General features: G+C 41.6%; 1 protein-coding gene across 1 annotated transcript; it reads left to right on the forward strand.

Moving 5' to 3' along the window:
• Window positions 1–6,347: 6,347 nt before the first annotated feature.
• LOC107286082 (olfactory receptor 14J1-like) lies at window positions 6,348–7,262 on the forward strand. The gene has a single exon (XM_015814377.1). The coding sequence runs from the start codon at window positions 6,348–6,350 to the stop codon at window positions 7,260–7,262; it is 915 nt and encodes a 304-aa protein (XP_015669863.1).
• Window positions 7,263–12,308: the final 5,046 nt, after the last annotated feature.

Below are 12,308 nucleotides of genomic sequence, written 5' to 3' on the forward strand. Positions count from 1 at the left end.
GGGTGGGGGTGAATTATCCATCATCATGTTGAGAATAGGCGTTCAGGTAAACAACGCCCTTTCTCCAACATGATTGGATGGATAATTCACCAATGGGACATACCAAAGCCCTGTGTCCCTAAGGGAGGGAGTCTGACTGGGCCTGGTTCTCTTCTAATGCCAATGCCTGCTTCAGGACCTTACGTCCGAATGAAGCTTCAGCTGTTGCATACTTGTCAACCTTGTAGTGGCGGACAAAAGATGAGGGCGAGGACCAGGTCGCTGCCCTGCAAATTTCCTCTATGGATGCCTGAGTTGTCCAAGCCGCCGAGGTGGCAGCGCCGCGGGTAGAGTGAGCGGTTATATGGCTAGGGATTGGCAGTGCCTGGTTCTGATATGCTAGGGCAATGCAGGCCCTGATCCATCTGCCAATCGTGGAAGAGGAGACCTTCTGACCTCTGGATGGAGGTTGAAAGGATATGAACAATGCCTCGGACCTACGGAAGTCTGCTGTCCTGTGTATGTAGCATTGTAGGGCCCTACGTACGTTGAGGGCGTTCCACTGTTTCTCAATGTCATTGGATGGGTTAGGACAGAAGTCCGGTAGCACCACCTCTTGCGATCTATGGTATAGGGAGTTAACCTTGGGTAGGAAGGACGGGTCCAGTCGAAGTACTACCCTGTCCGTATGGAATATGCACATGTTCCTGTTCACCGATAGGGCCGCCAGCTCAGAAATCCTTCTGGCTGACGTGATTGCGACCAAAAAGGCCACCTTCAGCGATAGGATTCTGACCGGACATGTGTCTATGTGCTCGAATGGTGGCTTAACGAGTGCCATTAGGACCCGGTGAAGCTCCCACGAAGGATATTGATGTACCGTCGGTGGACATGCATTGGAAGCTCCCCTGATGAAGGAACGAACCATGGGATGCTGTGCTAGGGGAAGAGCGCTGTCGCACGTGATTACTGTAGCGAGAGCTGCTATCTGTCTGCGGATGGTGTTCAGGGATAGACCGCTCTCCAGTCCATCTACTAGGAATTCCAGTATTGTAGGTACAGAGGCTGCTAAGGGATCGAACCCGCGGCCTGAGCACCACCGGCAGAATCCCCTCCAGGTTGCGTCGTATATTCTATTTGTAGAGGGGCGTCTGGATTGTTGGATCATGTCTATTACCCTTGTTGAATATGAGTCCTGACTCAATGCCTGGCGTTCAAGTGCTAGGTGGCTAGCTGTAACCACTGGGGGTCTGGATGCTGAAGCCCCCCCTGTGTGAGGGAGATGCGATCTGATGGAATATGCCACGTGGCCTCTATGGAGAGATCCGTCAGATCGGCAAACCAGGGGCGCCTGGGCCAGTGGGGTGCGACCAGAAGGATCTCCGCTTGTTCCTGCAGCGTCTTCCAGATCGTGGCTGGCAGGAGTGGAAGGGGAGGGAAGGCGTACAACAGTCCCTTTGGCCAGGGACTGCGAAGGGCATCCGTTCCCTCCGCTGACGGTGAGGGGAACCTGGAAAAGAACCTTGGTAGTTGGGCATTGTTCGGGGAGGCAAAGAGGTCTAGGATCGGAAGGCCAAACCTGTCCGTGATCTCCTGGAACACCTGTGGATCCAGCTGCCATTCCGCCTGGTCCACCGTTGTTCTGCTCAGGGAGTCCGCCTGCTGGTTGGACTCTCCGGAAATGTGTTCTGCCCTGAGGGAAGCAAGATTTAGTTCCGCCCACGCCCCCAGCAATTGGGCCTCTTCCATGAGCGCCCTTGACCTTGTCCCCCCTTGCCTGTTGACGTGCGCCTTGGCTGCTACGTTTTCGGTAAGCACTAAAATGTGTTGCCCCCTTACAATGCCCCTGAAATGACCTAGGGCCAGGCGAATCGCCCTGAGTTCTAGCCAGTTTATGTTGTTCTTCAATTCCTGCTCTGACCACTGACCCTGTGCCCAGTGGGAGTCCAGGTGTGCTCCCCAGCCGAATAGACTGGCGTCTGTGGTGAGGGTCATCCTTGTTGGTTCCTTGAACACCGACCCCCGCGTCAATGCTGGGGAGGTCCACCATTGAAGGGAGTTCAACGCTGCCTGCGGAAATCGAACCTTCCGGTTGGAGGCGCCGATGCGCAGCCTCTGGAACGGAAGGAGAAGCCACTGTAACTCCCGGGCATGTAGGCGGGCCCAAGGCACGATCTGAACGCAGGACACCATCTTTCCCAGAAGCTGCGATAATGATACCAGGGAAGTCACTCTGGCTCTCTGGATTCTCTGGACTGTCCTGCAGATGCTGGTCTGGCGATCCTGTGATAGATATACCGTACAGCTGCATGTATCAATTATTGCTCCTAGATGAAGGAGCCTTGTTGAGGGTATCGTGTGGCTCTTGCAAAAGTTGACAGAGAACCCGTGGTCCTGTAAGGTACTAATTGTTAGGGTGAGGTCTGATTGAGCCCTCTGTGCGGAGGATGACTGAATTAGTATGTCGTCCAAGTAGCACTGGACCCTGATGGGTACCCGCCTCAGGTGTGCAGCCAGTGCCGCCAATACCTTGGTGAAAACTCTAGGGGCTGAGGATAGGCCGAATGGTAAAGCTCTGTATTGGTAATGGACCTGATTGTAACAAAACCTAAGGAACTTACGGTGGCCCGCTAGGATGGGAATGTGTAAGTATGCCTCGGTCAGGTCTATGGAGGTAAGGAAGTCCCCCTGTCTGATGCCAGTCAGGATTGACTGTAGGGACTGCATCTTGAACTTCCTGTATTTTAAAAAGAAGTTTAGGTCCTTAAGGTCCAGTATTGCCCTCCAACCCCCTGATGTCTTGGGAACGACGAACAGGTTGGAGTAGAACCCCTGACCCTCCTGATTCTGAGGTACCAGCTCTATAGCCTGTATCTGAAGGAGGTGCCCTATGGCCTCTGACATGAGGGTTGCCCTGTCTGCATTTGTGGGAGTGGGGCATGTTCGGAAACGGTTGATTGGGCTGGAGCAAAATTCCAGCATTAGCCCATGGGTCACGGTGTCTAATACCCATGAGTCTGTGGTAGTGGCTGCCCATATGTTGGAATAACGGGCCAGCCTACCCCCTATGGGGTCAGCTGTAGTGGTATCACTTGCCTCGCCTGGTGAATCTTCCTCCGGTTCCTCTTGAGGAACGTCTCGCCTGTGCCTGGTGACGGTTACCGTATGAAGTACGGTTCTGCTGCCGGTCTTGTCTTTGAAAGGGGGCGCTGGTTGTCTGACCCCAGCTTCAGCTGGGGGCTGGTCGAAAGGGCTGCCTACGATAAAAGGCCTGAGAGGTTCCAGCTCCCGGTCTCTTGTCTCCCTTCCTGGGCGCGTTCACTAGTGATTTGCGCTTGTCTTTGCCCTCGACCAGGTAAGAATCAAGGGCCGTTCCGAATAGGAGTCCTCCCTTGTACGGCTTGGTGACTGCCCTCCACTTGGCCTTTAGGTCCACCCGCCAGTTCTTTAACCACAGTAATCTGCGTGCAGAAATGGCTGCGGCGATGGATCGTGCGGAGTATCTGGCCGTATGGAGGGAGGAGTCGGCTAGATACTGTGACGTGGCCACCAGCTTACCCAGGTTCTGGTGCATCCTGACCTGATCTTGAGGGATCATGCCCTGCAATTCACGTAGCCAGAGTACTGAAGCTCGTGCGAAGAAGGACATCGAGGTGGAGGCCTTAACTGCCCAAGCTGCTGCTTGGTGAGACTTTCTAAGGGCTGTGTCGAACTTCTTTTCCTCCGCCTTAAGAGCCTCCGATATGTCCCCCGCTACCCCCGAGTTTGGGAACAGGGAACTCAAAGGCTCATCGATCTGAGGCACCTCTAGTATTGATGCAAATGTGGGGGACACATTGAACAGGTTCTTTTCAGCGGACCCCATGCTAGGTATGGATCCTAGGTTCTCCCATTGCTTTTGTACAGTGTTACTGAAGAATGGGGGGCAAGGGATATGGTTTTGTGTCACCACCGGTTCTTTATAAATTGGGTTGGGGTCGTTAGAAGACGGGGCTGGTGTCTCCTGTTCTGTGGAAAGGTTGCCTGTGGTGCAGGCCTTTATCAGCAGGATATTGAACAGTGAGTGGTCGAAAAGGCCCACTGGCGGAGTCGGCTCTGGCGTTGTTGCATCCTCCTCTTCAGACAAGACGATGCCTGAATGGTCAAAGCCAGTTGATTCTGCCTCGGACATCGCCTCCTCTGTGGGTTCTAGTGACCCTGCCAACCCGCTGTTCCTCAGTGAAGGTGAGGGAGTTTGTTGTGATTGGTGTGGTCTGGATGTGGCCATAAATTGTGCCACGGCCTGGGCTATCATGGCCTGGAGGCCCTCTGGACCCACCGGCTGAGTGACAGTACTGGACGCAAAGGCGGCTCCCGTTGTGACTAAGCCCTGTGACATTACCCCCTGTGCCGCTGAGCCTGGTCCTGTCAAGGCTGTCTGGACCTGAGTTACCTCTCTGGGAGGAGACCAGGCCCCGGGATTTAGGGTGCAATGCGTAGACAGAGGCTCGAAGCCTGAGCTCGCTGGGGCTGGGTTCAGCAGCTGAGGTGCTTCCCTCTCAATGCTAGTAACTCTTAAAATATTTTTTTTTGAAATTTGGGACAGCTTTAATTAAAACATTATTTTCTTCAAAACCATATAAAATATAATTAAGCAACACATTTCTGTATGTCTGTGTATGGATCACAATGTATTACTACATGTTAAAGTTTTAAGTACTTTTGGTCCCTTACAAACATGATGATTGAGAAGAACTNAGAAGAACTTGGTGTTCAGTTTTACTTTTTTATATCCTTTCAGCTTATACAGAACCAATTGTTTGACAATTGTAATTAGCAGATGTATCAACCAGAAAGCAAACTTTTTTCTCTGTGCTCTCGTCATTAATTTGCATTAACTTTCAGAATGAATCCCCCAGGAACAAAGTTTTTGGTCTCTGCGGAACTACCATGAACAGGTTCTGACAAACATTACACTTTTATTTATATGTGTAGTTATCACTTGATATACAAATGCAGAAAAGCCTTTTGATTGTCTGAACGAGAAAAAGAGAGGAGGAGATTGCATGTAGCATATATGGCTTTACAAGTGAGCAAAAGAAACCATTGCTTTGAAGGGGCCAAAGGCTATAGAAGAAATCCCATCTGGAAATAAAATATAGAATAGAGAAAGTAAGATTTCTGTTTTAATAATTTTACTGATAAACTGGTTATTGTTCTTAGAACAGAATAAAAATAACTTTGTACACAATTGTTTATAGACTATTTAAATAACATATTTATATATCAATACCTAGTATATTTCTGTAGAGTATTTCTGTAAAGTATTTCTCTGTGAAACCTATGTAATATACCTAATCTACACAGATTTATCATGCCAGATAAATGCCACCAAGCAAATAACATCTCCTGTCCAATGCCTGTAAAATAAATGTGTATCTGTGCTGGACACTCTGAATAATTTTGGATAGAGAACAATATTGTGGAATATCATAATATATTACCAGCAGAGTACAATTAAGTAACAAGATTGTTATCCTCAATGAAGCTCAGTGATATCCTCTTCCCTTCCGTTCCCTTCTCACAAAACAAATAACAACAACAACAACAAAAAAGACTGGAAGTAAATTTAAAAATAGAGAGAAAATTTATGATTATGTACACATGTACATTTTAGCATTTGTATTTGGATAGGCAGGTATCTACTTACTTATGTAAACATATACAGAGCTTTGGAATGATAATTCTCATTGCTTTATAATTTTCTTTGATATTCTTATACATTTTAATTCAGTTTATTTGTTTCTTTTTTTCTCTTCTTTCAGAATGGAAAATGATCCCATATACTGTACAATATTTACACTGTACACACACTGTACGTTTCAATTAATGTAATTGAAAGAATACTTCTCTATAGATTATGTTAGACCAATGAGATTACAGATTCTAGCATTTTCTTGCATTTTCTTCTTAACAACCTGCAAATTTTGATCCAGAAAATATTGTTAATTATTCTGTTATTCCTTTGCTAAAATATCCCTTAATCACAAATTTATCTGATCTTGCATAACAATTTTGAAAACATTCTTTGATAATCAACCTCCAATACACATTTTATAACCTTTTTCATGTTTCCTATCCATCACCAGAAGTGTTCATATTCAAATGCAAATGTTATTTTATAGGTCCCTTTCAACTTTATTATTTATTATTATTATTATTATTATTATTATTATTATTATTATTATTATTATTATTATTATTATTATTATTATTATTATTATTATTAGGAGGAGGAGGCTGTGAATTTAATATTTATCTTTTTGTTTTCTTACAGGTCATGCATTCAGTCTTAGTAATTAATTTTAATTAATTTTAACAAATGGCAAATGGCAAATCAATCATCTATCTCTGAATTTCTTCTCCTTGAATTCTCAGCAATCCAAGAACTGCGAATAGCACATTTCTGTTTATTTCTGACTTTATATTTAGTGACCCTAACAGGGAATCTTCTTATCATCTCTGCAGTGGTTTTTGATTACCATCTCCACACACCCATGTACTTCTTTCTAATGAATTTGGCCATCCAGGACATTGCTTCTGTCTCAGTTCTTATCCCAAATACCATGATCAATTACGTATTGAACAACAGGCACATTTCTTATTCTGGATGTGTTGCTCAAGTCCTTTTCTTTATCTCATTTGTAGGATGTGATGTTGCCCTTCTTACTGTCATGGCCTATGATCGCTATGTTGCCATTTGCAACCCTTTGCAATATGAACTGATAATGAATAGAAGAGCTTGCATGCAACTAGTTGGATATGTATGGATTGTTGGTTTCCTCTATGGTTTCCTACATACTGGTGGCACTTTTGCAACACCTCTCTGTTCCAATGTTATCAACCAGTTCTTCTGTGAAATCCCACAGTTGCTTAAACTTGCTTGCTCTGATTTGTTTCTAGCTGAAATTGGATCCCTTATTTTTAGTGCTCTAGCTGGGATTGGCATCCTTATTTTCATTGTTGCTACCTATATACAGATCTTCTCTGCCGTCCTGAGAATTCCTTCTGTTCAAGGGAGGAAAAAGGCACTGTCCACCTGTCTACCTCATGTCATTGTTTTCTCTGTCTTTGTAATTATTGTGAGTTTTGCTTATCTTAGATCTCCACCTCAGAAACCTTCCCATCTGGATTTGGCAATAACTATAATATACTCCATTATTCCACCCATGTTAAATCCATTGATCTATAGCCTGAGAAATAAAGAAATTAAAAATGCTTTATCAAAGCTGTTACATTTCTGAGATTTTTCTAAAAAAGCATTATTCAGTTAGGTGCAGCTATGAGTCTGTGATTGTGTAGCCATTATATTAGGGAACTGGTGTCAAACATTAATTTCAGTAATAATTGCCAAACATATGTATAAAAACATGCATAAAACTTTCATAAAATCTTACTAATCACTCAATTGGCGTGCATGCCGAAAAAACATCTCTCCAAATGTAGATGTGTGTGTACTGTATACTGTATTATATGTATATGCATATGTATATGCATATCTACTGTATGTCTATATGTACTGTATGTTTGTATATGCATGTGTATATTTGAGTATTTGAGTTCTCTTCTCCCACTACTCAGGAAGAAAGATAAAAAAAATAAAAAGTCTCAAATCAAAATTTTTAGAAAGTTTTTAATGCCTAATTTCCTAAATGCTTCCTGGTGATAAACAGGGCACATGCTATCTGCTATTTGAAATGAATCAATCTATGGATTAGACAATGTGAGCTGTCTGACAAAGATCTTTTGCTTGGTTCCTTTGTTTTAGGCTCGGTGTAGAAAGTATGTATGTATGTATCTATCTATCTATCTCTATTTCTTTTTTTTAAATAAAAGTTTTATTGATTTTTTTATAATAACAACCTTAGTGCCTGGTGTAAAGCATGTTGTCTTGGTTCATAATTTTTTTAGAAAAAATATACAATCAATAATAGTTAATTAACATTCAATAATAATTAATTTTTATATTTCCATAATTAGTATATCAATTAATAATATATTTCCTTGATCTTCTCTTTTCCCAGTAGTATTTTCTTTCTTCAACATTAACAAAATATAATTTTGACATTTGATATTTTCCATATATAAATGATTAAATAAAAACATTTTATTCTATATTTATACCAACAATAATAGTGTCCATATATAGCATTTTATTTCTTATCAACTTATGTTATTTTTGTAAAAGTCATCTTATTGATTCACCATGTATCTTATTTTCATAAATCTTGTTTAAGCTCAATTTCTCCATAATATTCAAACAATTCTTATCAATCATAATTTTCTCAGTAATTAACATCTAAATATCCAAATTTTCCATTTAAATATATCATCCCAGTATTTTCATATTTCATATATTATAGAAATACTACACTACCTATCTATCATAACATCTACCTATAACATCTTTTCTAATCAATTTATATTTCACTTCTATTTGTAAAAATTGATTGAATCACTATGCATCCTTTTTTTAAAGTTCTTATTAAGCTTAATTTCCCCTCGATATTTCAATCATTTCTTAATCCTAAATCTTTTCAAACATAATTTGTGTATGTATGTATATGCATATATATGTACATGTGTCTGTGTACACACACACACACACACACACACACACACATACACACACAGAGTGACTCTTCATATTTTTCTCAAATAGGATGGACATTTTTCAGAAGAAATATCTCAATGTCTCCATTTCCCATCAATGAGTAAGTTATTTGGACCCTTACTAAAGCTAAAATATTGCTTATAACATGTGAGCTATACTATTACTATAACCTCATTGACCCCTACAGTTTATTGGATCCAACAACCTAAAAAAGATGTAGTAGTTCTCTTCTCCTACTACACAAGAAAAAAGACAAAAAATCACAAATCTAAATCAGAAAGTTTTTATTGCCTAATTTCCTAAACTCTTCCTGGTGATAAACAAAATCAGAACAGGGCATAAGCTATTCTGCCATTTGAAATGAAACAATCTGTAGATTGGACAATGTGAGCTCTCTAACAGGGTTGTTTTGCTTGGTTCCTTTGTCCTTTCCCCCCCAATTCTGCATTCACTTTAGTTCGCATCCTCTTGGGGAAATGGCTTTCCTAGTGAAAGAAACACACACACACAGATACACCACACAAACGCATAAATGCACACACACACACACACACACACACACACACTTACTGTATATATATATTGAACTATTTCATGAAAACTTTATTTATATATTATCCTACCTTAACTTTTAATTGTTGATCTCTCTACAGAAAACCAAAGTGATGGAATAGTACGTGATGAACCTGTAATAGAGTATTTAACTTTGGTTGGATGCATTGGAGGGACTAACCAAAGTTCATTACATTAATGTTTTTTTATTAGGGAATGAATTTGGGGAGGGAGGCAATAAAGAAATCTATTTTATGCAAATGACTGAAGATTCCACATTTATACATTTCTCTCTTCACATATACATTCATATTCCTGTTGAGATCTTAACTCGGCTATGATTTATCAGACTGAATAAATCTTGGCTCTTTCAGTAGGGCCTATAACAGAATGAAGCAATCTCCTCCTTAATAGTACATTTTGCATTTTATAATTATGATGAAGCTCTATTGATTATCATTTTCTGGCTTTAGATGCTCCTCTTATATATACATATTCAATTTATCACTGAAATTGCCCAAAGTTACATCTTTGATAAATGCAGTATAAAAGTTAATAGATAATAAATAGGCTAACAAAGGAATCCAGTTTCACAAACTCAGAAGAATAAATTATATCTGAAAACCTCTACAAATATGGTGAATAAATGAAACAATGTTATGCTTCTTACTTTCAAACACCTCATGTTAGCCCCGGTGTGTTGAAGAAGGTCGGAGTTCACTAGCAACCAAATGTCCCTTGACATTTGCAATGGAGCCAGTATAGATAAAACTTGGGCCCTATGTAGAGATAATCAGCTTCATTGTAGGCCCTGGCATGGACAGGCCTATGATACTGCACCTTGCTTGTCTAGAGAAGTTAATCCCTTGGTAGATTGGAAGAAGAAACTTTGGAATGTCTGTCAGAAACGCCCCAAGGAAAAAGCTACAGTGAAAGCGGAATTGTGCAGTTACATGCCTCTTGTTAAGAAAATGAAAAGAAAGGGTGCAGCATCAGCCCGAGAGCAGGATGAAATAGTTTTCCTCATCCTGAAGGAATACTGAGGGTTGGAGGAGGTCTTTAGCAAATGAGAGTCCCACTGAACTCACCGTCCCTCAGTGAGATACTGCTTGGCACTAACTTGCCAAAACCTAAGCTTTACTTGACACCAAGTAAACTAGATGAACTCAGGATCTTCTATTGATAAAAATTTGGCCAGAGGATTTATTCGGGCAGCAGCACAGCTGCCCCTATATTGTTCAATGCAAAAAGGGATGGCTCCCTGAGACTATGTGTGGATTATTGGGCTCAATGCCATTTGGATGGAGAATGTATACCCCTACCACTAATGAAAGATATGCTGAGTCATCTAGCAAAAGGGAAATTTTTCACCAAGCTGGATTTGAGAGAAGCCTATTATGAAGTACAGATCAGAGAGGGAGATGAGTGAAAAACCGCTTTTGATTGCCCTTTGGGCTGATTCCAATTCTGGGTCCTCCCATTCAGCTTGTAAGGGGCACCAGACATAGTCATGCAATTAATCAATGATGTCCTTTGTGAGCCTTTGCATAAGGGCATTCTAGTTTATCTAGATGACATTTTTATCTATACAGAGATTATGGACGAGCATGAGAAATTAGTGAAGGTGGTCTTGGAAAAGCTCTGTGCCACTCAATTTTATGTGAAACTCTCCAAATGTGAGTTTGACAAGTCACAGCTAGATTACCTGGGATACCGTATGTCACATGAGGGAGTGGAAATGGACCTGGAATAAATATGAGCTGTACTTGAGTGGAAAGCCACACACACCTGAAAGCAACTGCAAAGCTTCTAAAGTTAATATTTTCCAGCATTTGCTCATATCACAATGCCAGTTACCAATCTCCTCAAAACCAAAGGAGAGGGAAAACCCAGTCTGCTGCTTACATGGTCCATGGAATGCCAGGCAGCCTTTGAGGAACTTAAATGATTGTTCACTGCTAAACCTGTCCTTAAGCAACCTGATCCCAATGAACTTTTCGTCATCCAAGCAGACACCAGTGATGTTTCTGTGGGAGCTGTCCTCCTTCAAAAGAACTAACAAGGAATCCTGCAACCTTGTGCCTATTCCTTCAGAAAACTCTCCAATGCAGAGCACAGGTGGACAATGGGAGGTGATGGAAGCCTATGCAGTGCAATGGGCATTGTTCACCTGGAGACATTTTTTGGAAGGCAGTAAAAGTCCCTTCAAGGTGTGGACAGAACACAAGAACCTGGAAGCACTGAAAAAACCTAAAGGCTGTCTCCCAAGCAGGTGAGATGGGCCCAGTACTTTAATCACTTCAATTTCACCCTACACTACTTGTCTGGGGGAAAAATATTCTAGCCAATGTGCTTTCCAGATGTGCTTTTCAGTAAAACAGCACCAGAGAGGAGATCATCTTTTCCAATCAAATAGTAGCTCCTGACATCACCAGGGCACAGAACAAAGTGAAAACTCAAGTACCCTATGACCTTGCTCAAGCACTGAGAGTAATCCTGACTAGGGACAAATGGTCAGAATGCACACCACAAAACCAAATTCACTCTATATGATGGTCTCACCTGGATAAGGATAACTCTATGTGCCTGTAAATCAAAGGACTTTTGTCCTATATTAAAGCCACAACTCCAAACTTCTGGGCACTTTGGATTTGTCAAAACCTTGCACCTTGTGATGCTAGTTCTGGTGACCAAGCACGAAAAAGGACATAGTAAACTATGTGGCCAGTTGCCCTTTGTGTGCATCAGCAAAAGACTGCCCTGGTAAATCACCTGGCTTACTATAATCTGTGGCACAGCTCACTGGAAAAAAAGATTTCCATGGATTTTATTGTGGAACTACCTGAAAGTTTGGGAATACGGTAACATGGATTGTTACATTTTGTGGCTTTCTAAACTCTTCTTGGTGATAAACAAAATCAGAACAGGATACATTCTATTCTCCCATTTGAAATGAAACCATCTGTGGATTAAAAGTTTTTTTTTTTATTTATTTGAATTATTTCATAAAAGTAGTGAAATCCTAACCCTAACCCTGGTACATGTATTATCCTAACTTAACTTTTAACTTGTGATCTCTCTACAGAAAGCCAAAGTGATGGGATAATATATTTTAACTTGTAAC

This window comes from Protobothrops mucrosquamatus, unplaced genomic scaffold (genome assembly GCF_001527695.2).
Source record: "Protobothrops mucrosquamatus isolate PMUCROS unplaced genomic scaffold, P.Mucros_1.0 scaffold247, whole genome shotgun sequence".
In the NCBI taxonomy this organism is placed as follows: domain Eukaryota; kingdom Metazoa; phylum Chordata; class Lepidosauria; order Squamata; family Viperidae; genus Protobothrops; species Protobothrops mucrosquamatus.

Excerpts from the sequence above, each read along its gene's own strand:
- LOC107286082 (XM_015814377.1), top strand. The coding sequence starts at position 6,348 with ATGGCAAATCAATCATCTATCTCTGAATTTCTTCTCCTTGAATTCTCA.